Here is a 25,793-nt window from a genome sequence, read left to right as displayed (position 1 = left end):
AAAAATCATTGCTTGAATATTTTGGCGTTATATCTTACCTATTTATATAAGTTTTGTATTGATTTGGTAAAACTTGTTGCAAATGTTACATAAAAGATTTGGTTGACGCGCCCTCTAGTGGACGCGGGACGTAGGCCTAATAATAAGATGGTATCGGTGTATATAATGATATAATTAAAAAAAACAAAAACATTAAAATATTCATTAAATATAAACATTAAAATATTCGAATATTATTTGAATATTCAACATAAGAAGCATTAGAAATTCGAATATGATTTGAGGGGAGGATTGACAGCCCTAATATGGGACCACATTCCAAATCAGCGCGCTTGAGCTTCCGTTTTTCCAAAGGCGAGCAGAGCACCTAGTGCTCTTTTTACACCGAATGCAAGTTTTAGCCACTGGGGGACCATAGGCAAGCTAGGGGAACTCATTTATGTTAGAAAGCCTAATAAAGTGAGATTTTCATGCCATGGGACTTTTAAGGCAATTATATTATAACTAATCGGCCACAGTGCACCCCACTCTACCCGGTAGCCTAAATATAACCCCAGTTCTGTTCTGAGGAAGTCAAAGGGTTTCAGAATGCTCATGGTCCGAGTTGGATGCAGATATGGCTGAGATCAATGTAAAGTTGGTCACATCAGACGAGCCAACGAGCATCGCGATGGGCCGTATGGACTCAGTTTAAAGTAACGTATGTCTTCAAACTTCGTCTGGGCAATAAGGAAAAAATCAATGATAAAAAAAAAAATTATCATGGCCATAGTCTCGTCAATGTGTGGGAAACACTGAACAGTGTTTTTCTAAAAACAAAGTTGATTTAATGTAAACTAATTTCATGTACAGGAGCATAAAGCACCAATACATATTGAGATAGCTGGTGGTGAGCTTGGATGGTTATGATATTATGGCTAATAATAATAAAAAAAAAAATTCATTTTTTTGGCCGGTTGTTGGCCTGGCGGGGGCGCTCGTTGGCCTGGCGGGCCGCCAGGCCTGAACAATGGTAGGGGAAACACTGAACGGGTAACAATGTATGACGCAGCCAAGCATGCCAAGGCGGTCAGTAATAGTCCAGAGGGAAACCGTTCGGGGCCCATTACATAAGATACTAATTTATTAACTCATTATTTTGCAATCAACGTCTTAAAAAAGAAAAGCTTTCCGAGTAAACAAAGCCTTCAAAACTGCCTGTTTAGTTAGGCTGCATCCGGACACTCATACTTGACTGCTATATAGTAGGCATTTTGTATTGCGTCACAAATATAGCGCGTTCGAATGCTCAGTACGCATTGTGTAGTAGGCAAAAAGTTTCCGAATGCCTACTACCTCAACAGGATACAACGGTAGGTCACTACACTATCCCACAATTCAGCCGGAGTCTGGTAACCGAAGAAGAAGAACGACGCGGTGAAAAAAACCAAAACGCGTCGTTTTGCCGGCATCTGATGTTCAGCGCACAGAGTTGAAATACGTCATCTCCAAACACCCGGTGGCGTTTCGGTGGTGTTCGGAGGCGTTCTACGCATAGCTGTAGACCGTACACTAACGGTCAAGTAGTAGACACTGAACAGAAATAGTATATCCTTAGTATTCGGATGCACCTTACGCCGGGATTCCACCGCACGCGTTACGGCCACGGCACGGAACGGCTGCGACTCTTCCCTGCTTGCATTTCCACCGGGCGCGTTACGGCAGCGCAGCGCTGCCTTGCGAGCCAGCCGTATTCACGCGAGAACACGAGATCACGCGATAATCCTAAACCTAATGTACCCACCTTCCACTCCCAAAACGACTGCAATTAAATGCCACGCTTTGTCCTTCCGGCAATTGTCTTTATAAAAAGGATGATTTGATACATAAATGACTTCATGTTGCTGAACTTCGACAATGAGTCTCTTGTCGTCCATGTTGCCGACCCTCGGAGACCCCTTGATTGATTGACTGCTGACCTGGTGCCACCTGTCATGACGTAATAATGTTGATGTGAAGTTGTGATAGGCTACATGAGCTGAGTATTGGTTTTATTTAGAAAATTTACCTGCTACATTTCGGTGGTAAGCTAGCAGATGAGTGCGCAAATTTGATGTTGTCGATAAGTACGACAGCTCTCTTTTACAAAGACGACAAACGGCCTTGTCTTTGTTTGTGACTTTTCCACCCACGGTGTAAAAGCCAAAATGCTTCCATACGCTGCTTTTTAAATGTGATGGTGTCGTTATGGTCCGCTCAGCACTGTACTCCTCGCAATTCTCCATTTTTAGTAGCAGTTTTTTTAATAGCCGTATCTCGGTTCGCGTTCTCTTCAGTTACGTTTTGTTTCAAAGCCCTCTTGGCCTATCTGTACCGAATGTTGATTCAACATTCGATACAGATAGCCAGGCCAAGAGGGTCGGCAACAGGTCAAACTGATATAAAATGTTAGCGCGCCCTCTGCTGGATCGAAAGCAGACTACTTAAAATGGTCTGAAGTTCTTCAGACCATTTTAAGACGGCAGCACACAGTTCGAATGGAGAATTACACTTCGAATGCCAACTTTTCACCCACCTTCGAACTAATATTCGAACTTCGAATAAAAAGTGACAGCCCTATTGTACACTAGGGTGTGTTTGCGCTTAGGGTGGTGGTGGGAGTGTGCCGAGTGCTTCACGGTGGTGAGCGTGTGTTCGTGCATCAGCGTCCTAACCTGCAGCACAGGTTCTGATCCTTCATCGTCGGGAAGCTCCGTGTCCGAGATCTCCGACGACTGACCATCATCCTCCTCCTCCTCCTCGTCGTCTACCTTTGATTTAGTTCCTACAGAGAAACCAGTTATCAACACAGGAGGTAAGAACTCGATGCACGGTAAGAGTCTTACATATACGGTCTAACGGTATGCCATTTCTTTCAGTTCCACCCAGCGCACAGCTGAACTGAACAAAAGCCCCCCCTCACCCCCCTGCTAGACTGGGCACGAGCAACAGTTCTTTATTGCAAAGTAAATAGGCTCAAAGGAATATTATATTAACGCCGCCTCTCGATGACGTTAATATCATAAGCTGCGTCCTCCATGCTGATGGAGAGCACTGACTCAAGATTAGCATTGCACTACTGTACGTGAACATAAGTTGCTTTTGATAACATGAAGGTGTGCAGCTGTACAGTTTAGTTTGAGATACCAACTTTCTATGAAAAGGGTGATGGCCTAGTTTAGGTTATTGACCAGGTAAACTAATTTCTCTAAAACATACCCACTTATCATAATCTCCCTCATCAACAAACAGCCATTCGCTACTGTATTTAACATTAATAATTTAATCCTCCAAATACATTGGATGGAGCATAAGCTCGTCTTCACTAGGTTGAGTATGAATAAAGTATGAATATAATGCATATTCGCATCGCGGCTGATGTGCGTGTAGACTTTATTATTCATCAGGCTTGACGTGAAGCATTTCAAATGCAGGTAGGCCGAGGCGAGAAGGGTGAGATCAGTTTGAATATTTGCTACTACCACAGATCTGTGACAATTGTGAGAAAACTTGGATCACCCGGGCTTACCATTGAGCCGTTTCCCCTTTGGTTTCTCTTTGGATTTCTTTCCAACAGGTTGGCCCTTGATCTTCTCTTCCTCCTCCTCATCATCTTGGTCGGCATGACCAGAGTCGGAGTCCGAGTGCTCAGCGGACTTCATCTCCCTGAACAGGTCCTCGATGGCGAAGGGAGCCTGGTCAATGATGGTGCTGAAGATGCTGTTGCAGATGGCCTTGAACAGGGTGTTGCTGAGAAGGGAACACAGGCTTTAAAACAGAGAACGTGGGGTCCATTCACAGCTCTGGCCTTAATGCTCAGTACCCATACAAATATGCAATGGTTTTCAGTGAGGCTAATTTGATGCACTGATAAAACCAACTCAAAATAATATTATTACTATTCTAATTATGTGTCAATTGAACAAGGCAGATACTGAGTGTACCAACTAGCAAACCTAGAGACTGATGTTACGGCCGTGAGCCGTCCGCATTGTCAACCCTCCCTCGCCATGCGCTACCCCTCCTGTTTTTTCCCCAAAGCAGCTCAAGTGGGCGGATCCTTCCGTCCCCGGATTAGCCCTAGCGGCTGTGAGGTGCGGGGCCCAGCCAACCAGAGCGCGACGGCGCCGTGGAGGCGTATAAAAGCCTGATGCGCCTTACAAGCGAGGGCAGACACCTGTAGGGAATCAAGGCGTGTAGTCGCATTCGGTTGAGAGCAAGAGTTTGCAATTGTGTGTTCACAGATTTGGGCCAGGTAAGAAGAATCCCTCTGTACTGATGTTGTTCATTTGCACTCTCATTTAGGTTTGTCACTGTTTAGCCACACTAGATTTAGGGGGTGCTGATCAATTGTATTTCTGTTTTCGTTATGCTAGAGTAGCCAGTTAGGGTTTGTTTTAGGACCATTCGTATTTAGTTATTAGACAGGTAGCTCCATTTTATTTTAAGGAGTTCTCTTTTGGTTATATTTGTTTCTTTGCTTTGACAGCACCTAGCGGCCCTTTTCTGATGATTGTTACTTTCTATTCCTTTGGCGGGTTATAATAAAGCACTAATTACAATCCCAATCCAGGGTTGTGTGCGTTACTTCCCTTTCCCCTCCTTAAGGAGTAGGGGTCGTAACACTGAGGTCAACAGAAAAAAGAAAGAAAGGTAGCACCAGAACTATTGATTACATTCATACGGCCACACTATTAATTTCAGGATCATAAAATTCTGATTTTTTGACATGAGACTGACAAGAAAGTTAAACTTGTTGTTACTGAGGAGAGGAAGTTACAGTTACCGATACACAGGGTGTGACTGACCAGGAAAAGAGAAACATATAGGATTATCATAAAGAAAAGCCAGCAATAACTGACCAGGAGTTACAATTATCAAAGTTATCTTATTCTTGTTTCTTCTTTCACCAAGAGTGAAAGAAGAAACAAGAATAAGACATTTCAACGTAAACAGGAAGTCAAGCACATTTAATAAATGGTAAAAACTTACTCCTTGGTTTTGGCCACAATTTTGCAGTAGGGAATGATGAGGGTGAGATTTTGCTCGGCACTGAGCTGCAGAGAGGAGAGAACAGGAGGAGGTCCACGCTATTAATTTCCGCCTGAGTTCAAGTGGAATTCCCTCCCGAGTCATTACGGTATAAGTAATTATTACACCACAGTGATAGTAAGCCGAGTTTACCAGATGATGCTACATGAAGGTCATAGTGTAGTGGATATATAGGCGGTGGCCTAAGAAGGCTAACATTTGAATCAAAGCAGTGCAATTAGCTCCATACAAGGGGACAATGGTAACATGAAACTAGCCAGTTACCCTATCACAGATCATAAACATTTGTGGAGAATTTGTATAATTTGGGAATTACTTGTCTTTATTCATTTCCAAGCCCCGAAGTTTTGTAATTGTATAGATAAAAAATAAAGAATATTAGAGTAAGGAAATAATAAAGGATTTTGGTGCCCGACCACACACCAAACCAAATGAGCTATTTGGTAAAGGGAATGGATTCTGTGTACAATATTCTATATCACACATCCACACATGACTTTGGTTTATCAGCAACTCACAGGTACAACGACTAGAGAAAAGGGGATGAAAACTATTTGGGAAATGAGTGTCCGGTCTGACTGGCAGAGGGAAGCGAGGACATGCGAGCAAACAGAAGAGGGCTGTTAGAGGGGGGCCGTTAGTCGGCAGGTAGGTGAGAGCTGTGGTCACAGTTTGGGTCGAGTCAACCTCTTCTTTTGATTCTCCTTTGACAACTTAAAAGAGAGCAGTGGTTGGGGAGGGAAGACGAGTAATTCCTCTATAAGGGATTTAATAAGCAGAGAGAATTGGACTCTCCAGATAGATAAAAGGAGATGATTTTATCCAAAGTAACTTTGCGAATACAGATGGGAATAATTTATGAGCGTTTGACATCTTGCTCAAGGATGCTGAGCCATCGGTGGATTGAAACCAGCACACGGTGTGTCCCGGTATCTTCCGTCAGTATGATACGTCAGCGGTTCCAAACCTTTTTTACACCACGGACCGGTACCATATAGGACAATATTTTGGCAGACCGGTGTGACATTGTATTCTGTTACCATCATAAAGTGTGACACCAGGGTTCGCTGTTGCATATTTTATGCAACATGCACAAGCGTAAAACACTACTAATAAACAACATAACGCCATCGCTGTGACAGGATGGGTATATTTGTTTTTGAGACCAAAGAGGTTCGAGTCAATACAAAACCGAATGGACGTTCAGGGTCGAGACACAAAAAAATAGTCTTCGAAACCACAAAGTGCAAGGCTAGACAGTAGGGTTGCCGTGATATACGGTATTACCGGTATTGAGGCCAACACCGACTACTCTGTGTTGCACACCGGCAACACCGAGTTATTTTTTCCAGTAATAGAAAAATAATAATCTGTAAAAATTAATGTAATTATAATCAAGAAAATAAAAAATTGTCAAATAGGCCATAATTCTGCTCTGTGCGGAAGAGAATTGGCACGCTTCCTTACAAGACCGGTAACCATATCAATGCCAGTAAACAAACCCCACAAAGCCCAATCCCTACGAGAGCTCCCCGCGCTACGGCCATCCGGAGGCGCACAGAGCTTTTGGCCGTGATATTAGATTATACTACTATATATAGGACGTTATAAAACGCTGTCACCGAGTGTGAGGAGAGTTGACGGAGAAGATGGCGGTTGACCTAGTTTATACCGGTGTTGACACGAGTGCATTACTCGGTGCGAAAATGTCCACATTTCACATAAGTATTTCATAGCCATTTCACTCAAGTCATATAAAGTTGAAGCAAATGAAAACGATGACAGCCTGCAGGCATGTGGACAAAGATGTGTTGTGGCAGGCAGACAATTGGCCAATGTCAATGCCTATTCTATTTTTAAATAATTAAACCAATGCCCGTCTTCTGGACAAGCTTGCTTAATCAGTAGCTGCGTTTCCATCTAAAAAGGTGATGCAAATCTTTAGAAAGTTCGCAAAAAAGTAATTCGAATTAGATGCGTTTCCATCAAGTGGTTGGAGCGGAATAGGGTGATGACGTTACACATTGATGTCGGCAGGGTTGCTATGGCCGGTCGTTATTCGGAAATCGGAAAGACTGTCAGCCTGTGTGTTCAAAGTTCGCTACGTCACAGCTGATTCGCAAAATGTGTTTCCATCGCCCATTTTGCGAATTTACTCCGTTTCGCATTTCTCAAAAACCACCTCAAGCGAGCGGATAAACTTTTTTGCAAATTAGAGGATTTTGATGCGAATTTTGGTGTTTCCATCACCGTTTACTGATTCGATACTTCAAAGTTCGCATTAAATTAGGGGGATGGAAACGCACCTAATGATTTGGTTTAGCTACTTTTCAAGGCAGCAATAAAATGAAAATAAGTCAATTAATTCAAAGGCGGCATCAACTTCACACCATCCATACTGTCAATTTGTACAGAAAACGAGTATAAATATACTCGTACTGGATATACTCAATGTAGAGCTGCAACATTGACAACCAATTCTGTATTCTCGGATGGAGCCATTGATATCAACCGCCTCTGCCAAGCTCCATACATCCACACAAAGCTTTATCCTATACAATTATCAGGGTTTATACAGAAATTCTTGAGTTGAATTTACGACGGAATTGTATTCCGATTGAGCCGTATATATGATAATTTTTTATTCTGATTGAGCTGTTCTTCCACTTCTAATCGGATCAGAAGTGTCCATGTAAACGCGGCTGTCTACCGGTCACGTCAAAATCCATACCGTAGCGCAAATTCACACCAGTTTTTACTTTCTATACAGGGATTATCAGTCTACGTCGCTCCCCGCTCTACAAGCCTGTCATAGGCAGAAAGAGACGAGCGACAAGAGCCGCAATCATGTCTTGTTGTGCGGTTGGTTGCACAAACCGTTTTAATAAGACTGATTATCCCATTTATTCTACTTCTTGCTTGCCAACATAAAAAACAATTCAAATACTTCACTGATCATGCTTTTTCTTATTGCATGCTTATTAAATGTATACTCTGTTTGAGTTAATCTCCCTCAAAAAGTAGACCCCTTTAATTACGATCGATCAAACAGCTTTTTGACACCTCAAAGGGCATTATCCCGCTTATACCGGTCACTTGCCAATGAAAAGGAATTAAGATCATTCATTTATATTTTCATGTGTTTTACAATCCATATGTAAAGTTTTTCACATAAATAGGACGGACCTTAGCTACGACTTGGGAGGTATTTTAGTCAGCTGAGCTAGAGAGCCAACGTTACATTTATAATTTGAAAATCGTCCCAGCCTTTATACCACAGATACTATAGGGTCTATAGACTCTATAGCATATAACCGCGTTTTCTGATTACAGTTTAATGTAACAGTAAGCTGACAACATTGCTAATTAACACCGCAACTGCAAATTAACCACACAGGGATAACCGTGGCAACCGGTCAAACAAATTTTATTTTTGCAATCATTCTTTAAAGATCGATTCCTCCAGCCAGAGGTCCGAAAATTAGCATTTCCCCATTCTTTCAAATTACTTTGAACTAACAGAAGCGAACTCACGAAGTGGGTATAAACCACCTGACGTCTCCGCCCGTTGCAGCAGTGTGAACTGCCCAGTTTTAGAACGTCGCAGCCCGTCTCGTCAAAAGGAGACGCAAGGAGTTGCGACGCAAATCTTTGGTCTGAACAAGCCAGCCAGTTTGTTTCAGCGCACGCACCACGTGACATCATTGATATCTCTCAGGTCCTAATCGCAACATAAAAATAAATCACACAAGTTTTAGAAATTTTAGGAGATAGGCCTGAATAACACCAATTGAAAAACTCATAGGCCTTGTTGGAAATGTAATACCTCGTCAGATGACGTTTATTACTTTTTAATAATTTTTAATGGCCTTAATTTGGGCTAATTTCATTTACTACCTTTTAATACCTTTAACAACCCCGCGGAAACCCTGATTATCCCTACCTTGTTTTATGAGCCCCAAGCGGTGAATACAAGTGATACCAGTGTTTAAAAGGCAGTAATACTGGTGTCAAATTTGATGCTGTTACATGCCCAGCAAGTAGCATTCTTTGCCTTGGAATCCAACACCCTAGTTGCTACTCTTTCTCTTTCTTCTCTTTGTGTTAGCGCGTTTACCTCGTCTGAGCCGACCCGTGCCAGCTCCGTCAGGTAGAGGTCCAGGATGTGGTACTGCAGGCCAGAAGGTGCTGTGCCATTGCCCTGAAGCACCTGGGAGGTCAGCATCTCCAAAAATCTGTTGACCAAGCTGAGGAACCGTAGCGGAGAACACCGTCACTAGCCAGGCTACCAGTGGTGCATGTTCTTTAAATAACAGTTCTCAACCCATCAACTGGATTTACACTTCTACACCAAGCACATCTGCCAACCTCTACAACAAGAAGCAGGGACAACACTAATCCTCACAGAGCTGCATGCATTTATCAGAGCCGGGATGATCCTCTGGAACATCTAGCCGTGACTGCCCTAACATTTTGGTATTAAGTCGTTCATTGTGCATCCATTGATGGGACATTAATATATAAAAAATAAATAAAAAAACATACCTGGCCTCCCACTCCCTCTTCTTCAGCATCTCAAACGTCTGCCTGAATACAAAACGCACCAGCTGCCAAAGACAAAAGGAAGGATGGTGTTAAATAACAAGCATCTCACAGAAACTGTCACTTCATCTGGCAAACAATGTCCTTTGCTCAGTAATTAGTAGAGTAGATATTGTTAGATGATTTTGAGAATGTCAAGCCGTTCATCACAATCAACCTAACTTAACACATCGCCTCAAAACGGAACATTTCAAAGCAAGCCTGAACAATGTTTGGCCTTGAAGGCTTAGAATACCCAAAAAGGAATGGAATGAAACAGTTGCATTGAGCCCATACTTACTTGGTAGAACTTGTCCATTCGTAACCTGTCGATGCCAGTCCATTCTCTTTTGACAGTCTGCAGGAAGGCTTCCAGGTACAAAAACTCTGGATACAATTGAAGAGGAGTTAAACCATTTCAGTCACTTGTCCACTACAGAAGATGTTGACAATAAAGTAGATACTTTCCAAGGCATGAGTGGCACTTAAATACACCTAACATAAGGTCCACGCAGAGACCAAAAACAGACTTGTTCATGATGTAAAAGAGGGTAAGCTAACACCTAAAGTGGATGATAATGTGGTGCTACACCACCGAGAACCTAAATACACCTGTGCTATGTTCCAATATCCATACTATCCGTACTTACTAGCCTTAGTTTGAGTACGTAGGGCGTTCCAATTCAGATCGGGCGAAAATAAGTGTACTGAAAGGACCCGGATGGTGTACTCAAAACGGTCAAATCGCGAACTGTGGAGCGATGTAAGCTTTTCGCACTCAACGGCAGCCATCTTAGCTACGTAGCGGAAGAGGGCGGAGCCAGGCCGAGCCAGAATCTGCGCATTTTCCACATAGCCTGCATTAATATTCATTTTGTAGCTTTTATAGCTTTTTATAGCTGCTAGGCGTAAAGAGTTCACCGTTCAAAGCGGGATGTTTATTGGAGGGGAGGAGCCGCGGCAGCAGCCGTGATCGTAATTTCCGGTTAGTGAACCATGGAGTATTCAATTTGGAACAACGCTGATATCTGAAAATTAGCACACTTAGTGAGTGCGGATAGTGTAATACGTTTAAGTTAAGTTTAAAACATCTTATAACCCATTTCCACAACGTTTTAGAGTTTCTCTGACAGTCCAATCATACAACCACAAAACTATTACAACATATCCTAAATGATTTGACAGATTTAACAGACATTTAATGGCTTATGAATTTAAATGAATGCAACTTACGGCCATCTGCGCTTTGGAAGCAGTGAAACAGACTTGAGATCTGATTTGAAAGCTCCTCCTAGGGTTCAACCAAATAAGCAAAGATTAGTAATATTTAATTTTATAAGTTTCTAAAAGATGAGTTGGGACTTGTCCCTTTTCATTACGTCAAACTCTTGAGTGTCAATCCAAGTACTACTTTGTCTGTGTTCCTATTTATTTCATTTTAATTTACAGGAACTACAGTAGGGACCCAAAGAGTGCCTCAATACATGACCAATATAAAAATAAATGGGGGCGTTGAAAAATATGCATCATTAGACACAAATACATCAAATGTATTCATAGTCATTGAAAAATTATCTTAAAGGGGGTGATTAACTTGGACAAATCTGAGTTGTCATTGATCCTTTTGAGTTCAGACAGCAAGAGCTCCGCTTGTACCTGTAGGAGTGGTTTATCCTGCATCCACAGGCAGTAGAACAGCCCCTTCCATAGCTTCAGTAGCTCCTCACTGCTAAACCCACCTGCAGACAGGACGGGGAAAAAAAAAACACATGTTCAAGAAATTGGCACATGAAATAATCACCATCAACATTGGGATCCATCTTAGCATCAAGTGACTTGCTGAACTAAAAAAAAACAACCAGTTCAACCGTTGATCACATCACCTGGTGCTCACGATCTAGGCGCTTTTGAAGGTATGCGCATCTCAATGCGTTACCGCAACATCAAACAGCTATACAAGCAACTTGCACAGATGGCATGACATCTCTATGCAGGAGGACTCCACACATTACTTTGTGGTACGGTAACGGTTCAGAGCCAACAGCATCATAACGCAATCCCGATGCGCGTCGTACCTTCTAGGATACAGAAGATGACGAACGTCCAGAGAAGTGAACCATACTATTCATATTATCAATTTATAAAAGAATGCCAAGGCCGCCACATGCGATTAATCCCATGTGGACGAGCAGCGTCGCTGCTACCTTAGCCTCCGACAATCACCCAAAAAATTACCACCATGCGTTCTGCTTCGCCTATATTAGATACGTGTCAGTTACGTTTGTTTTTCTATTAGCCTACATAAAATACCCCTAGTTCCATACAGTTACACATTGTCTATGACGTGCGTGAGCGCTGGTTAGCTTGGCAGAGCTAACATGATCCACGCAGGTGACCTACCTTTACTCTTATGGGACCTGACGATGATATATTTCCTCAGCTTCTTTATGGCCTTGGATCGAATCGGCTTCTCGTTGGAAGCCAATCTTTGAGCGAACTGGATTTCTGGTTCTTGTAGCGCCGCCATGTCTCCACTTCTTCACGTGGAAACACACTTCAGCCTTTCTCTTTTTTTTTTTTACTCCACTGCACACGTTTTCCACCCGGCGCAGATTGATGACGACACATACAAGTGCCTTGCAGAGCCCGTCTCATATTAGACATTCTCTGCTTTTAGACAGTATTGCCAGATTGGGCGGGAAATATGTTGTCCCAATCTGGCAACGTTGGCCATAGATGTTAGTTGCTGACGCCGTTGCAAATCATCTATATATATACACAAGCAGGCTGCATCCGAATACTCATACTTGACTGCTATATAATCATCAGCATCTGTAGTACGTCACAAGTATAGCGCGCTCAGAACGCATTGTGTAGTAGTCCAAAGGTTTCCGAATGCGTACTACCGCCAACAGTATACAACGGCAAATACAAAATCGGTAAATTATCGCAGGTGACTTTAATTTTGCCGGCATCTGCTGTTCAGTGCACAGAGGGGAAATACGTAATCTCCAAACATCCGGTGGTGTTCGGAGACGTTCTACGCATAGCTGTAGAACGTACTACAACGGTCAAGTAGTATAGTATATATTGTTGCTTAAGGCACACTCATTAACGACAAAATGTCAAACTGGCACTGCATGTTGAAAAGGTTGCTGTACACTGTGCAGAAATAGTATTATTCGGATGCACCCAGATATCTACGGCGGCGTCTAGAACGTCCGCACCATCTTGCCAGTCAGCTGCTCACCCATAACATGTACTTTTTAATAACCATAACTTGCTCAATTTTCAACAATTTTCAACCGATTTACAAACGGTTTGGTTTCTTACAAACTTTATTAACGTGGTTATAATCGTGTACCTATTTTAGAACATTATAGAAGCTAACATAATTATTCATAAGTATGCAGTGTCATAACTACATCGCTGACGTGTATAACAAACTAAACCGTTTGAAAATTGGTTGAAAATTTAGCAAGTTTTGGTTATTTAAAAAGTACATGTACCACTATCAAATGGGTGAGAAGCGGACTGTGGCAAGATGGCCGCCAGTGCGGACGTTCGGCTCCATTGGCCAGCAGCGGGGGGAGACATGTTCTATATATGTTGCAAACAACATCAAGACAGTGGAAGACTTTGACCCTTTTTATTTATGTTTATTGTATTACGTTCAGTCAAAAGTGATAAATGCATAAAGAACAAAACTGTAAAACGGCAAACAAATAAGCTAAACATGTGGTTATGATGATGTTACAAATGCACAAAAATCAAGGTCCAAAGGTCAGTTCCCATCTTCTGTAGAGGCTGCTTGCTTTTCCAAATCTGTTAGGCACACACACACACAGACACACACACGCACGCGCACGCACGCACGCACGCACGCACGCACGCACGCACGCACGCACGCAGCACGCACGCACACACACACACACACACACACACACACACACACACACACACAAGGTTTTTGTTATGGCTTTGTTTTTTGTATTTTGGAATTACTATTTTTACACTTTGATCAACAATTGTAATAATAAAATACATGTGCACTGACTATCGCTATTCATAAAATAGACATAACACAGTTTCAGTTTTTGTCTAATGAATAGAAGTCGTTAAGGTCCATGAATTCCAAGCAGTGTCCAAATGTTGTGCGGAAAAGTTTGATGATGTGGTTGTCTAGAAATAGTGCATGGGCTTTTTTACACTCTGGGTGCAAGAGGAGTCAACAAGGGCAACAACAGATGTCCTCTGGGAGTTAAATAGGGCAGATATGTCTTTGTAGGTTAAAGGGCATGTGTCTGTCTACCTGTCTGTTGGGGGAATATATTGAGATTTCTAGAAAATATTCAGTACATTTTGTGTTGACTGATCACATTTGAGCTAGGGTCCACCTGATGATGGCTTGGTGGACTCGGAGGTCCCCATGGTTGGACCGGTGATGTCTCTCGGGAGCCACTTGAGGGCAGAGGAAGAGTCACCTTCGTCATCCTCAGGGGGCCCTGTCTGAGGAATGAGAAACAACATGACAGTGACTGGACAAACATAAACCTCCCATCAACACAGGAGGGATTACCAGAACTGGTTTAAATAGCAGAGCTTAGAAAGCCGAACACAGCTCATATTTAGCAATGTTGTTACTCATGTCTTTATCACAAACTATAACTATTGTGTAAATGTATCAAATGTTATCTTTCAATGATGACTTTAAAAGTATACAGTCATATCAATATCAATAATTGACCTGTCGCTAAGTCACGCCCCCCGTCGTTACCATGACGAACTCAGACAAAAAACCAGGCTGGATAACAAAAACAAGTTTCTTCCAGAAGAAATCGAAAGGGACTACATTACGCTGAGCGATTTATTCAAAACTTTAAAATACATACAGAAGGGGACAAGCTTAAATTCAGTTGGCATTCTGGACTATCACACAGTGAAATATATATCCCATTCTGCAGTCTCTCGGGATACCGACTGTCCGTGTTACATGTAGCCTATCCCGAGCACATCATTTGAACATGTTTATTCATTTTTACACAAACAACATAAATCCACCATTAAATTGTTATATTATGCCTCCTCCCTGTGGTTTTCAATGGAGTTGTCAGAGTAAAGTGGAGGCTGGAATGTCATTGGCTCATCTGTGTTCTGCGACAGGTCAATTGTTTTGTGATTCCAATCCCATCTAGTAAACTGTGAACAAGAGCCTTAATAAAAAATATATATTGATGGTGTGCAAGTGAAACTTAGGTTTGTGTGGCTCATATTCTTGAATGCTGTTCTCATGACTGCAGGGCCTTCTCCTATTGCCTCTCCAGTAGCTTGAGCTCCAGGGCTCCAGGAGCAGAGCGAGGAAAACCATATGCCAAACCCATGAAGAGAGAGCATGCTGGTTTGCAACTTGTTCTACTCTCAATCCAGAGGCCAAGAGACTGTATTAACATTACGTGCCTCAATGCTCAATTCAGATCAGACTGTTTGCCATAGCTGTTGACTTCTTACTGTTCGAATGGCTGGTCAGCAGTAATGTTCTGGATCTGGGACCACATACCATAAGGGTATTGAATCTGATTTGAAAATATCCGATCCATTATGAGTGCTGCTCGCACTGTATCTGCAATGACAATTTAATATTTTTACAAATTTAAAAGATTCACCCTTAAGACAGTTGTGCAACACACACACAACTGCCACCAGTGTGCCCCAATGACACACTTTCACAGAACATCTGGCTTTCACAGAACATATAGAACGTTATATGCCTTGTAATACCTTGTAGTGACAAGGTACTATAGTGTACAGTGTACACGAGTGTCACAAGAAACAACACTAGCATACTAGTGAAACAAGAGACCAGAAGGTCATTCTTGTTGTGTTGTGTGTGAGTTTCCGTTTCAGTTTTAGTAGTAATACGTAGGTTATTTCAGGGTCAACAGTACAGTTGAATTTTGTTGCCTGAAAAAAACAGCTCAGCTTAGAAGTACAAGTAGTACAAGTGTGGCTGGTTGCAATAACAGTCATATAATTAAGCAATATATCACGCCAGGCTGTGGTATGTGCTCATTATACCACTGTATAATGAGCACATACCACTGACTGAAGTGATCTATTGCTTTATACAACGGTTACTATTATGGCGAAACGAAAGTCATAGACACACTACATTTAAAAAGAAACCAAGAAAGTCAAAATAGCCGTTTAATTAAAGAATACAAAAAAGTAGTCCCTCCTGGCTGCCGCTATGCATCGACGGTCGCTATGCAACACACTTTAGCGTCCCTCCGAGAGAAGGCTCCGATAGAGCGGTTCGCCGGCAATTTATCCTATGGAGCAGTTCACTCGCCGTGTGCCTAAGCTTTCGTTAGTCTCTCCATCGCCTTGCTCACTCCCGGAGTAACAACATTTACACGCTCTCCACCATCCAACATATGTTTTACTTTGTAACTGTTTCTACTTCCAGGCGCGGAGTGATATGCAAACTTTCACAAAATGATCGGGCGTCATAGCAGTTATGTATACGCTCATTATACAACAGTTGGGAACCAATCAGATCGCTGGATTTAGGTCCCCCGTTGTATAAGGAAATATATATATTATATATATATAATATATATAAATATATATATTAGAGCTGTCAGTTAAACGCGTTATAAACGACGTTAACGCAAACCAATTTTAATGGCAAAAAAATATCGCACGATTAACGCAATTATTTTATTTAAAAAAATATATATATTTTTTTTTTTTTCTTTGGCTCAAAACAAAGAAGCAAGACTGCTATGTTCAAATGACATTTGTTCAAAGCAGTCGTTTTAATTGCACTATAGGCTCTTTTTTTGTATCGTCCTGTTTTGTCAGTGTAGCCAATGTTGTTATCAATAAAAAAGCATTTGCACAAGGCAAGCCGATGCACTTCACCCATGTTGATAAGAGAATTAAATAAGAAGAATTAATGGGACAAGACTCAAGGGATATTTAGCATAGAAAAATAATTATCAATCGCGATTAATCGTGAGTTAACTATGACATTAATGCGATTAATCACGATTAAATATTTTAATCGCTTGACAGCTCTAATATATATATATATATATTTTGCAGTACTTCTCTATGGCACTTTTACTATTTCATATAATCTTGCATAATTTTTATATATATATATATATATATATATATATATATATATATATATATATATACATAACAATTATGTAAGATTATATGAAATAGTAAAAGTGCCATACAGAAGTACTGCACATCAGCAGTAATGGTTGGTAGTGCATTTATGCAAAGAGAAGGTAAGCAGATATGAGATGAATATTTATGTTGATTCCCACAAATCTCCATGGTCTGACGCACAGGCCACAATCACAGCACAGGTTGAGAAGAAGCGAGACTACAGCCTCCCCCACACATCTACCCTGCCACTATCTGACACACAGATAGCAGACAGCCCACAGACCTTGCCATGGTCTGACGCACAGGCCACAATCAGAGCACAGGTTGAGAAGAAGCGAGACTACAGCCTCCCCCACACATCTACTCTGCCACTATCTGACACACAGATAGCAGACAGCCCACAGACCTTGAAGAGAGACAATAGCCCGCCCGACGCCATCAAAGCTAAAGTTACATGTATCAGCCTGATTAGCCCGTCACTGAAATTAAAATTAGCAAACTTATATCTGTGTCATTGATAGCATCGCCATGGCGACAGTCTGATAACACCCAAGAGGATGGCGCCCCAGCCCCCCCCCCCCCCCCCCCCTATACTGATAGTAGTCCTGAGTATTTCTGAGACAAAAAAGGGTTCAGCCGTAGACACAGTATAAGTGTGCAAAAAAACTTTTTGCCATTTTGGACACATTTGAACTGTCGCAACATGTGAAAGAGGCTACTCATTGTAAGGGGCACACTCTAGACCTGCTTATCACAAAGGGCCTCAATGTTTCTGATCTCTCTGTGACTGATCCTTCCTTATCTGACCACTTTTGTGTTTTCTTTAACATATCTTTTATTCCCGACATACAGACAAAATCAAACACTGTCCAAAAACGGTATATCAATGACGATTCTAATGTACTTTTTAAAAAGGCCATCTCCTTGCTACCACCTCTAAACCCATGTTCTGCTGATGATCTTGTAGAAAACTTTAATTTGAAAATTTTGAAAGTCATAGATGTCATTGCACCTTATAAGGTTAAAACGATTTCTGGAAAGCAAAAGGCACCCTGGAGAAAAGCTGCTTCTGTAACAGCACAGAAAAAAGAATGCAGGAAGGTTGAACGCATCTGGCGTAAAACAAAACTTCATATTCACCATGATATCTATAAAGAGAGCCTCCGTGCCTACAATTTAGACTTAAAAAATGCGAGAGAAACATTTTTCTCCAATATCATTCAAACCAACACTAATAATGCAAAAACCCTATTTGCAACTGTTGACAGACTTACCAACCCCCCAACAGAAATTCCACCTGATCTCCATTCCACGCAGAAATGCAATGAGTTTGCAGGTTTTTATATTGATAAAATTGAAGGTATCAGACGCGCCATCAATATCTCCACTTCAAACAAAAATGTTGGACTACCACCCTGTTCAGGCAAAAATTACGTGGCAAGGATGGCATGCTTTAATGTTATAGACTCTCAAAATCTTGTGGAAACTGTGACACAACTAAAGCCATCCACCTGTTGCCTTGATACTATACCTACCAACCTCTTTAAGAATGTTTTCGACTGCCTAGCAGTAGACATATTGCAGATAGTTAACAACTCTCTCCAGTCAGGCAATTTCCCAAAAGCTTTGAAAACTGCAGTTATTAAACCCCTTTTAAAAAAGCGGAGCCTAGATGCCTCTATTATTAACAACTACAGACCAATATCAAATCTACCCTTCATAAGTGAAATCATTGAGAAAGTTGTCCTCCAGCAACTTAATCACTTCCTGGCATCAACTGGTTGCTATGACACCTTCCAATCAGGATTTCGACCCCTGCACAGCACTGAGACCGCCCTTATTAAAGTTGTAAACGACATCCGTCTTAACACAGACTCTGGCAAAACCTCAATACTAATGCTACTTGACCTCAGTGCTGCATTCAACACTGTAGACCATACATTACTTCCGGAAAGGTTAGAAAACTGGGTGGGGCTTTCAGGCACTGTCTTAAATTGGTTCAGGTCCTACCTACAAAATAGGAACTACTTTGTTTCCATTGGCGACTTTGTATCAGAATCAACCAACGTGACATGTGGAGTCCCACAAGGTTCGATCTTAGGACCCTGTTTATTCAACATCTACATGCTCCCATTAGGGCAAATCATGCAAAATAACAATATTGACCATCATTGCTATGCTGATGACACGCAAATCTATGTATCGCTATCACCAAATGACTATCGGCCCATAGATCTGCTGTGCCAGTGCATTGAGCAAGTGAAGGAATGGATGTGCCGAAATTTCCTTCAACTAAATGAGGATAAAACAGAGATAATTGTATTTGGTTCTAAACCGGAAAGGCTTAAAGTAACCCAACACCTTCACTCTCTGTCCCTGAAAACCTCAATCAAAGCCAGAAATCTAGGGGTTATCATGGATTCAGATTTACATTTTGACAGTCACATCAAATCAGTTACAAAATCGGCATATTATCACCTTAAAAATGTAGCAAGACTTACAAAAACTTGTACATGCCTTTATCACTAGTAAGCTTGATTACTGCAATGGTCTCCTTACAGGTCTCCCAAAACAAACTCTGAGGAAGCTTCAGCTTGTTCAGAATGCTGCTGCTAGAGTTCTAACAAAGACCAAAAAATTTGATCATATTACACCAATTCTGAAATCGTTACATTGGCTTCCTGTAGGTCAGAGAATTGATTTTAAAATCATGTTGCTTACCTATAAATCCCTACATGGTTTAGGCCCAAAATATTTAACTGATATGCTTCCACTACATCAGCCTTTTAGACCACTAAGAAGCTCTGAGACCAATCTGTTAATTATCCCCAGAGTAAACACAAACATGGGAAAGCAGGATTTAGTTACTACGCAACAAATAGCTGGAATAAACTCCCAGAGGATTTAAGACTTGCCCCAACTCTGAGCACCTTTAAAACAAGACTGAAGACTTTTATGTTTGCTATAGCTTTCTGCTAAATCTTAAATACATTGCACTTTCTAAAAAGCTTTTTTAACTTTGCCTTTATTTTCTATTTTAATACTAAAATGCCTTTTTAATTTTCTATTTTTTGCATATGTATTTCTTTTACTTACCTATTATTTTATTTTATTGTATGACAATGTTTATATGTGAAGCACTTTGAGTCTGCCTTGTGTATGAAAAGTGCTATATCAATAAAGTTGCCTTGCCTTGCCTTTATGTGTGTGTGTGTGTGTGTGTGTGTGTGTGTGTGTGTGGGTGTGTGTGTGTGTGTGTGTGTGTGTGTGTGTGTGTGTGTGTGGTGTGTGTGTGTGTGTGTGTGTGTGTGCGTGCGTGCGTGCGTGCGTGCGTGCGTGCGTGCGTGCGTGCGTGCGTGCGTGCGTGCGTGCGTGCGTGCGTGCGTGCGTGCGTGCGTGCGTGCGTGCGTGCGTGCGTGCGTGCGTGCGTGTGTGTGTGTGCGCGTTGGTCACATCTTGCTTACCTGTTCTGTTAGAATGTAATCACCATGCTGCTCACATCCGATGTCAAACACGTACTTCCCCGGTCCCGTTGGCTGAACCCAACAATGCATATGAGGCAGTTCTGTGAGCATTCTCAGGTAATACTAGCTTGAGACATTTAGTAAGCCTACTCAGAAAATACCACTTTGAGCGTTCAAACCAAAACACAATAACAGTAATCACCGCTTTGAAAGTCTAGTCACTTCATTGTTCCTAAGACAAAGGATTTTACCGTCCCACTTTATGCTTGCTTTATCATATTAATTTCCCTTTACAGATTGACCAGTCTTAATGCACATTTGATAACGAAAGCCCCTTAGTTATTAGTCACAGGCTTACCCTAGTGATGGCGAATACATAGGGGTCAAATGAGATGTTCGGAAGAATGAAGCTCTTCTGGCAGGAATGTAATTGATCCACACCGCCATGGCGTGTGTGTGTTTCAGGTTCACTTTTAAAGACTTACATTGTTATTCAGGAAGCTCCCCTTGTAGTGGTGGTTGGAATGGAGGATCTCTCCGACTGCGTCTATCTTGCCGTTGTTCCAGGCACCCCTATACGAAGAGCCGGTGTCGTTGTACCAGTACGTCCCCTGGCCGTGCCTTGGAGCGACCCAACGACAGAGATGTTATCACTGACTCCCATCACAGGAGGCTTCTTCTTAGAAACCAAAGGGATTCTACTCAACAATCAATAAATACTAGAATATAGAAAGCGTTAAAGGTCCCATGGCATGCTACTTTATGGATGCCTATATATAGGTGTTAGTGGGCTCCTTATACAGTACTTGTAGACGTTCAAGAAATTCAGCCTAGGATCAGAATTACAGCCACTCCACCATGCTCCGCCAGTCCACAATGAGCTTTCCACAAACGTTCCGTTTTTTAGAGGCAGGACTAGGTGGAGGGTGGGTGTGTGGCCCTGAGCAGCTGGCGGCCACGGTTCCATGCGCTCGTGTTAACAGTGGATCGCAAAGGCGAGGCGGACACAGCTTTTGGCCGTGTTATGCAAATATTCTAGAACACTCGGGGTGCTCCGGTGGGAGTCCTGGAGCTCTATATCTAAATAATATCATATTATACATAGATATCTATATCATATAATATAACTTATCACGGCCAAAAGCTACGTGGACCTCCAGACGATATTATAAATCTCAAACGACTGTGTCGGGCCCTCCGACGTCTCTGGTTCTTCCACTTCCACATCAATCTACCAAATCTAATCTTTTGCTGCCATGGCGCCGACGCGAGTAGGACGCTTATCCAGTAGCTCCTTGCGTGTCGCGTTGTTTTTAGTAATTTAAGTGTGTTTTTGTAAACTTTTAACTCTTTATAAACTATGTGTAGATCTATATATATTCTATGGATACACTGACTTTTCACGGACAGCATAGCGGTGGACATCTTGTTTATTCAAGGGAGAAACTGCTTTCACTCCAAACAATGGGACGTAACGGCTTTTTCCACCCCATACCTGCGGAGCTGAAGAGGAGGCGCCGAGGCTGCAGAGCCGGAGCGAAGGTGAAGGCTAGGCTAGCGGCTAAGCGGTGGAAGTACAAGCCCTCGGTTCCGTCGATAGTGATGGGGAATGTGAACTGTTTGACCAAGAAGACGGACGAGCTGGCTGCCCTTGTGAGGACGGACAAGACGTTCAGGGAGTGCAGCTTACTTTGCCTCTCTGAAACCTGGCTAACCCAGAACATCCCGGACGCTAATGTGGATCTACCTGGATTCACCACAGTGAGAGCGGACCGAGACTGTGGACGCAGCGGCAAAAGCAACGGAGGGGGACTCGCGCTGTTTATCAACAACAGATGGTGCAACCAGGGGCATGTTACGGTGAAGGAAATCGTGTGCGACCGAGAGATCGAGCTGCTTGCGGTAGGTCTCAGACCGTACTACATACCTAGAGAGTTCTCCCACGCCATCGCTGTTGTTGTTTACGTCCCTCCGCGGGCGCACGCAGAGACCGCGTGTGACGTCATACATTCAACAATCGCGAGACTGCAAACACAACACCCAGACGCATTCATCGCTGTCTCCAGGGATTTCAACCATGTGATACTGGACTCCACATTGCCAGACTTTCACCAGTATGTAAGCTGCCCCACCAGGAAGAACAGGACATTAGACCTCCTGTATGCCAACGTGAGGGAAGCTTACACTGCCACTCCTCTGCCCCCACTGGGAAAGTCTGACCATAACCTGGTCCTGCTCTCGCCACAGTACAAAACACAGATCCAGAGACAGTCTACGACCAAACGCTCCTTCAGGAAATGGTCTCCTGAAGCAGCAGAGGCTCTGAGGGACTGCTTTGAATGTACTGACTGGAGCGTGCTGCAGGAAGCACATGGTGAGGACATAGAGGGGGTCACACTGCACTACTGACTACCTGAACTTCTGTATGGACGTTGTGGTCCCTATCAAAACTGTACGCTGCTTCCCCAACAACAAGCCCTGGATCACCAGTAATGTCAAGGACATCCTGAACAGGAAGAAGAGGGCATTCAAGGATGGTGACAGAGACGAGCTGAAGCGCATACAGATGGAACTCAAGGTCCACCTGAGAGAGGCGAAGGAGGAATACAGAAGGAAGGTAGAACAGAAGCTGCAGCATAACAACATGAGGGAGGTCTGGGATGGCATGAAAACAATCACAGGCTGCAAGAAGAAGGGCAGCATCACAGGAGAGGGGGATGCTGGAAGAGCAAACCAGCTAAATCTGTTTTTTAACAGGTTTGACACTCCAGGTCCCACAACCAGCGATGGTCCACTTCACACCCCCACCATGTCCATCACCTCCCCCAATTCCACCACCTCAGACTGCAGACCACCCCACCCCCACCCTCCACACCCATGGACAGTTCAACCCTCCTCCCCACCACCATCACCAAGGATCAGGTGAGCAGAGAGCTGAGGAGGCTTCATCCAAGGAAAGCAGCAGGCCCGGACAGAGTGTGTCCAAGGATGCTTAAAGCCTGTTCTGCTAAACTGGGGGAGCCACTCCAGCATGTCTTCAATCTGAGCCTGCAGCTGGGGAGGGTCCCAGTGCTCTGGAAGAATTCATGTCTCATCCCGATTCCTAAGAAAAAACACCCCAGGGAGCCAGGTGACTTCAGACCAGTAGCACTGACATCACATATTATGAAGACATTTGAACGGCTGTTGCTCCATGTCCTCAGACCCCAGGTCCACCACGCACAAGATCCACTGCAGTTTGGATACCAGGAGAAGGTGGGCGTGGAGGATGCCATCCTCTATCTGCTCCATAGGGCCCACTCTCATCTGGAAAGGGAGAGCGGCGCTGTGAGGATCGTGTTTTTTGATTTCTCCAGCGCCTTCAACACCATCCGGCCGCTCCTGCTGAGAGACCAGCTGACAGAGATGAGAGTGGACCCACTCCTGGTTACATTGATTACGGACTACCTCACAGAGAGACAACAGTACGTTAGACTGAAGGGCTGCACGTCAGACACTGTGGTCAGCAGCACCGGAGCACCACAAGGGACCGTGCTCTCTCCGTCCTCTTCACCTTGTATACATCCGACTTCCAGCATAACTCTGGGCTCTGCCATGTGCAGAAATACTCAGACGACACTGCGATAGTTGGCTGTATCAAGGATGGAAGGGAGGGGGAGTACAGGAGCCTGGTTGAGGACTTTGTGAGGTGGTGCAGGACTGCAGGTCCAACCATCTGCAGCTGAACTCCTCCAAGACCAAGGAGATGGTGGTGGACTTCAGAAGGAAGAAACCACATCTCCAACCCGTGTCCATCGAGGGGGTCGATGTGGAGGTGGTCAGGACCTATAAATATCTGGGGCTGCAGCTGGACGACAAGCTGGACTGGACAGCAAATATGGACGCTTTACACAGGAAAGGGCGGAGCCGTCTGTATTTCCTGAGAAGGCTGGGGTCCTTCAACATCTGCAAAAAACTACTGCAGATGTTTTACCAGTCTGTGGTGGCCAGCGGGCTCTTTTATGCTGTGGTTTGCTGGGGAGGAAGCAGCAGGAGGAGAGACGCTGGTCGAATGGACAGACTGGTGAGGAGTGCTGGCTCAGTAGTGGGCACAGAGCTGGACTCTCTGGTGACAGTGGCAGAGAGAAGGACCCTGGACAACACCCACCACCCTCTGCACGACACCTTCACCAGGCAGAGGAGTGTTTTCAGTGGCCGACTGCTGTCCCAGTCCAGCTCCACTAATAGACTAAAAAACTTGTATTTTTGCACATCCATCTGCACTGTTTTTATGTATGTTTTCGGCTGCTACTGGATACTTGAATTTCCCCCGCGATTAATAAAGTATATCTATCTATCTATCTATCTATCTGAAGTAGACTGAACTGCGACATGGAGGAGAAAGAGATTGTTGCCTGCGATTGTCTCCCGCCGGAGCCCCGCTGGAGCCCCGCGGAGCCCCGTCGGCAGCGGGCAGTGGTGCAGTGGTGCCTAGCGGCGGGGTTGTCTCAGCAGCGGGCAGCGGGGCTCCGGCGGGAGACAATCGCGGGCAACAATCCCTTTCTCCTCCATGTCGCAGTTCATGTACTTCAGGGAGTCATGCATAGACCTTCTCTCATCACCCACCCAGCTCTTGTAACTCCAACTACATCAATGCCACAGTCTTGATGGAATTTTTAAAAAGCAAACTGGGACATTTTCAGAGAAGAACTTAACAAACACCCCACTAGACCTAGCAGAACAAGACCAAGATACTACCTACAAGCACTTTAGCAACATCATAAACGCAGCAAAAGCAAGCATACCTCGTGGCCACCGCAGAGTATATGTTCCTGGCTGGGGATGAAGAATGTGAAACATATTCTCTTCTCCATGACAATGCAACCTCCTACGAGGAATCCCAAGAAGCTGCCACCGCTCTCCTCAACCATCTTGACAACCGACGCAGAGAGAAATGGATAGAAGAAACTGAAGATATTAACTTCACACACTCCAGCAGACAAGCGTGGAGCAAACTGAACAGGCTAATTGGAAATGTCAAACCTTTCACCTCACAAGCTCATGTTAAGGCCAATGACATAGATAACAACCTGATAAATAATGGGAAGTTCAATACACCAACAAAGACTTTACCTTCAAGATCAATAGACACTTGAAAGAAGCATGGAACGCACCATCAGCTGACCAAGATCTGTGCTCTGACTTCTCCATGGCTGAGGTCAAAATAGCCATTGCCACACTCAAACAAAACAAAGCTCCAGGACCAGACTCCCTCCACCCAGAATTCTTCCAACACCTCCCAGAATTGACCCTACTATGGCTGAAGAACTTTTTCAACACGTGTCTCAGGACAGTGAAGATCCCAAAGATCTGGCGCACCGCCAAAATAGTTGCCATACTCAAACCAAACAAACCAGCTGAAGATCCAAAAAGCTACCGACCAATTAGCCTACTCTGCATTAGCTTCAAACTCCTTGAAAGACTGATCCTCAACCGCATCTATGACACCGTTGA

At 43.4% G+C, this 25,793-nt stretch overlaps 2 protein-coding genes across 3 annotated transcripts in view; both read right to left on the bottom strand.

The window, feature by feature from the left end:
- Positions 1 to 2,561: 2,561 nt before the first annotated feature.
- LOC130373062 (ribosomal RNA processing protein 1 homolog A-like) lies at positions 2,562 to 12,413 on the bottom strand. Its single transcript, XM_056579294.1, has 9 exons — positions 12,052 to 12,413; positions 11,308 to 11,390; positions 10,885 to 10,942; positions 9,953 to 10,038; positions 9,616 to 9,677; positions 9,188 to 9,317; positions 5,011 to 5,075; positions 3,548 to 3,768; positions 2,562 to 2,803 (listed from the first exon to the last, which is right to left on the bottom strand). Exons 1-9 carry the CDS (start codon positions 12,176 to 12,178, stop codon positions 2,562 to 2,564), a joined length of 1,074 nt encoding a protein of 357 aa, XP_056435269.1. The 5' UTR covers positions 12,179 to 12,413.
- Positions 12,414 to 13,348: 935 nt separating this feature from the next.
- Positions 13,349 to 25,793, bottom strand: part of LOC130372941 (radial spoke head 1 homolog) — a 16,181-nt gene continuing 3,736 nt past the window's right edge. Inside the window, exons 5-8 of one of the 2 annotated variants that reach the window (XM_056579087.1) lie at positions 20,786 to 20,921; positions 20,301 to 20,372; positions 14,011 to 14,160; positions 13,349 to 13,476 (exon numbers count right to left, since the gene is read on the bottom strand). In XM_056579087.1, the coding sequence (XP_056435062.1) occupies positions 14,038 to 14,160; positions 20,301 to 20,372; positions 20,786 to 20,921 (331 nt within the window). In that variant the 3' untranslated portion in view covers positions 13,349 to 13,476; positions 14,011 to 14,037. The remainder of the gene's footprint in view (positions 13,477 to 14,010; positions 14,161 to 20,300; positions 20,373 to 20,785; positions 20,922 to 25,793) is intronic. The other variant, XM_056579085.1, reaches the window with a different exon arrangement.

The sequence above is a fragment of the Gadus chalcogrammus genome, chromosome 20, assembly GCF_026213295.1.
Source record: "Gadus chalcogrammus isolate NIFS_2021 chromosome 20, NIFS_Gcha_1.0, whole genome shotgun sequence".
In the NCBI taxonomy this organism is placed as follows: Eukaryota; Metazoa; Chordata; class Actinopteri; order Gadiformes; family Gadidae; genus Gadus; species Gadus chalcogrammus.
Note: the sequence above shows the minus strand (reverse complement) of the source record. Positions and strands in the feature narration are given on the sequence as shown.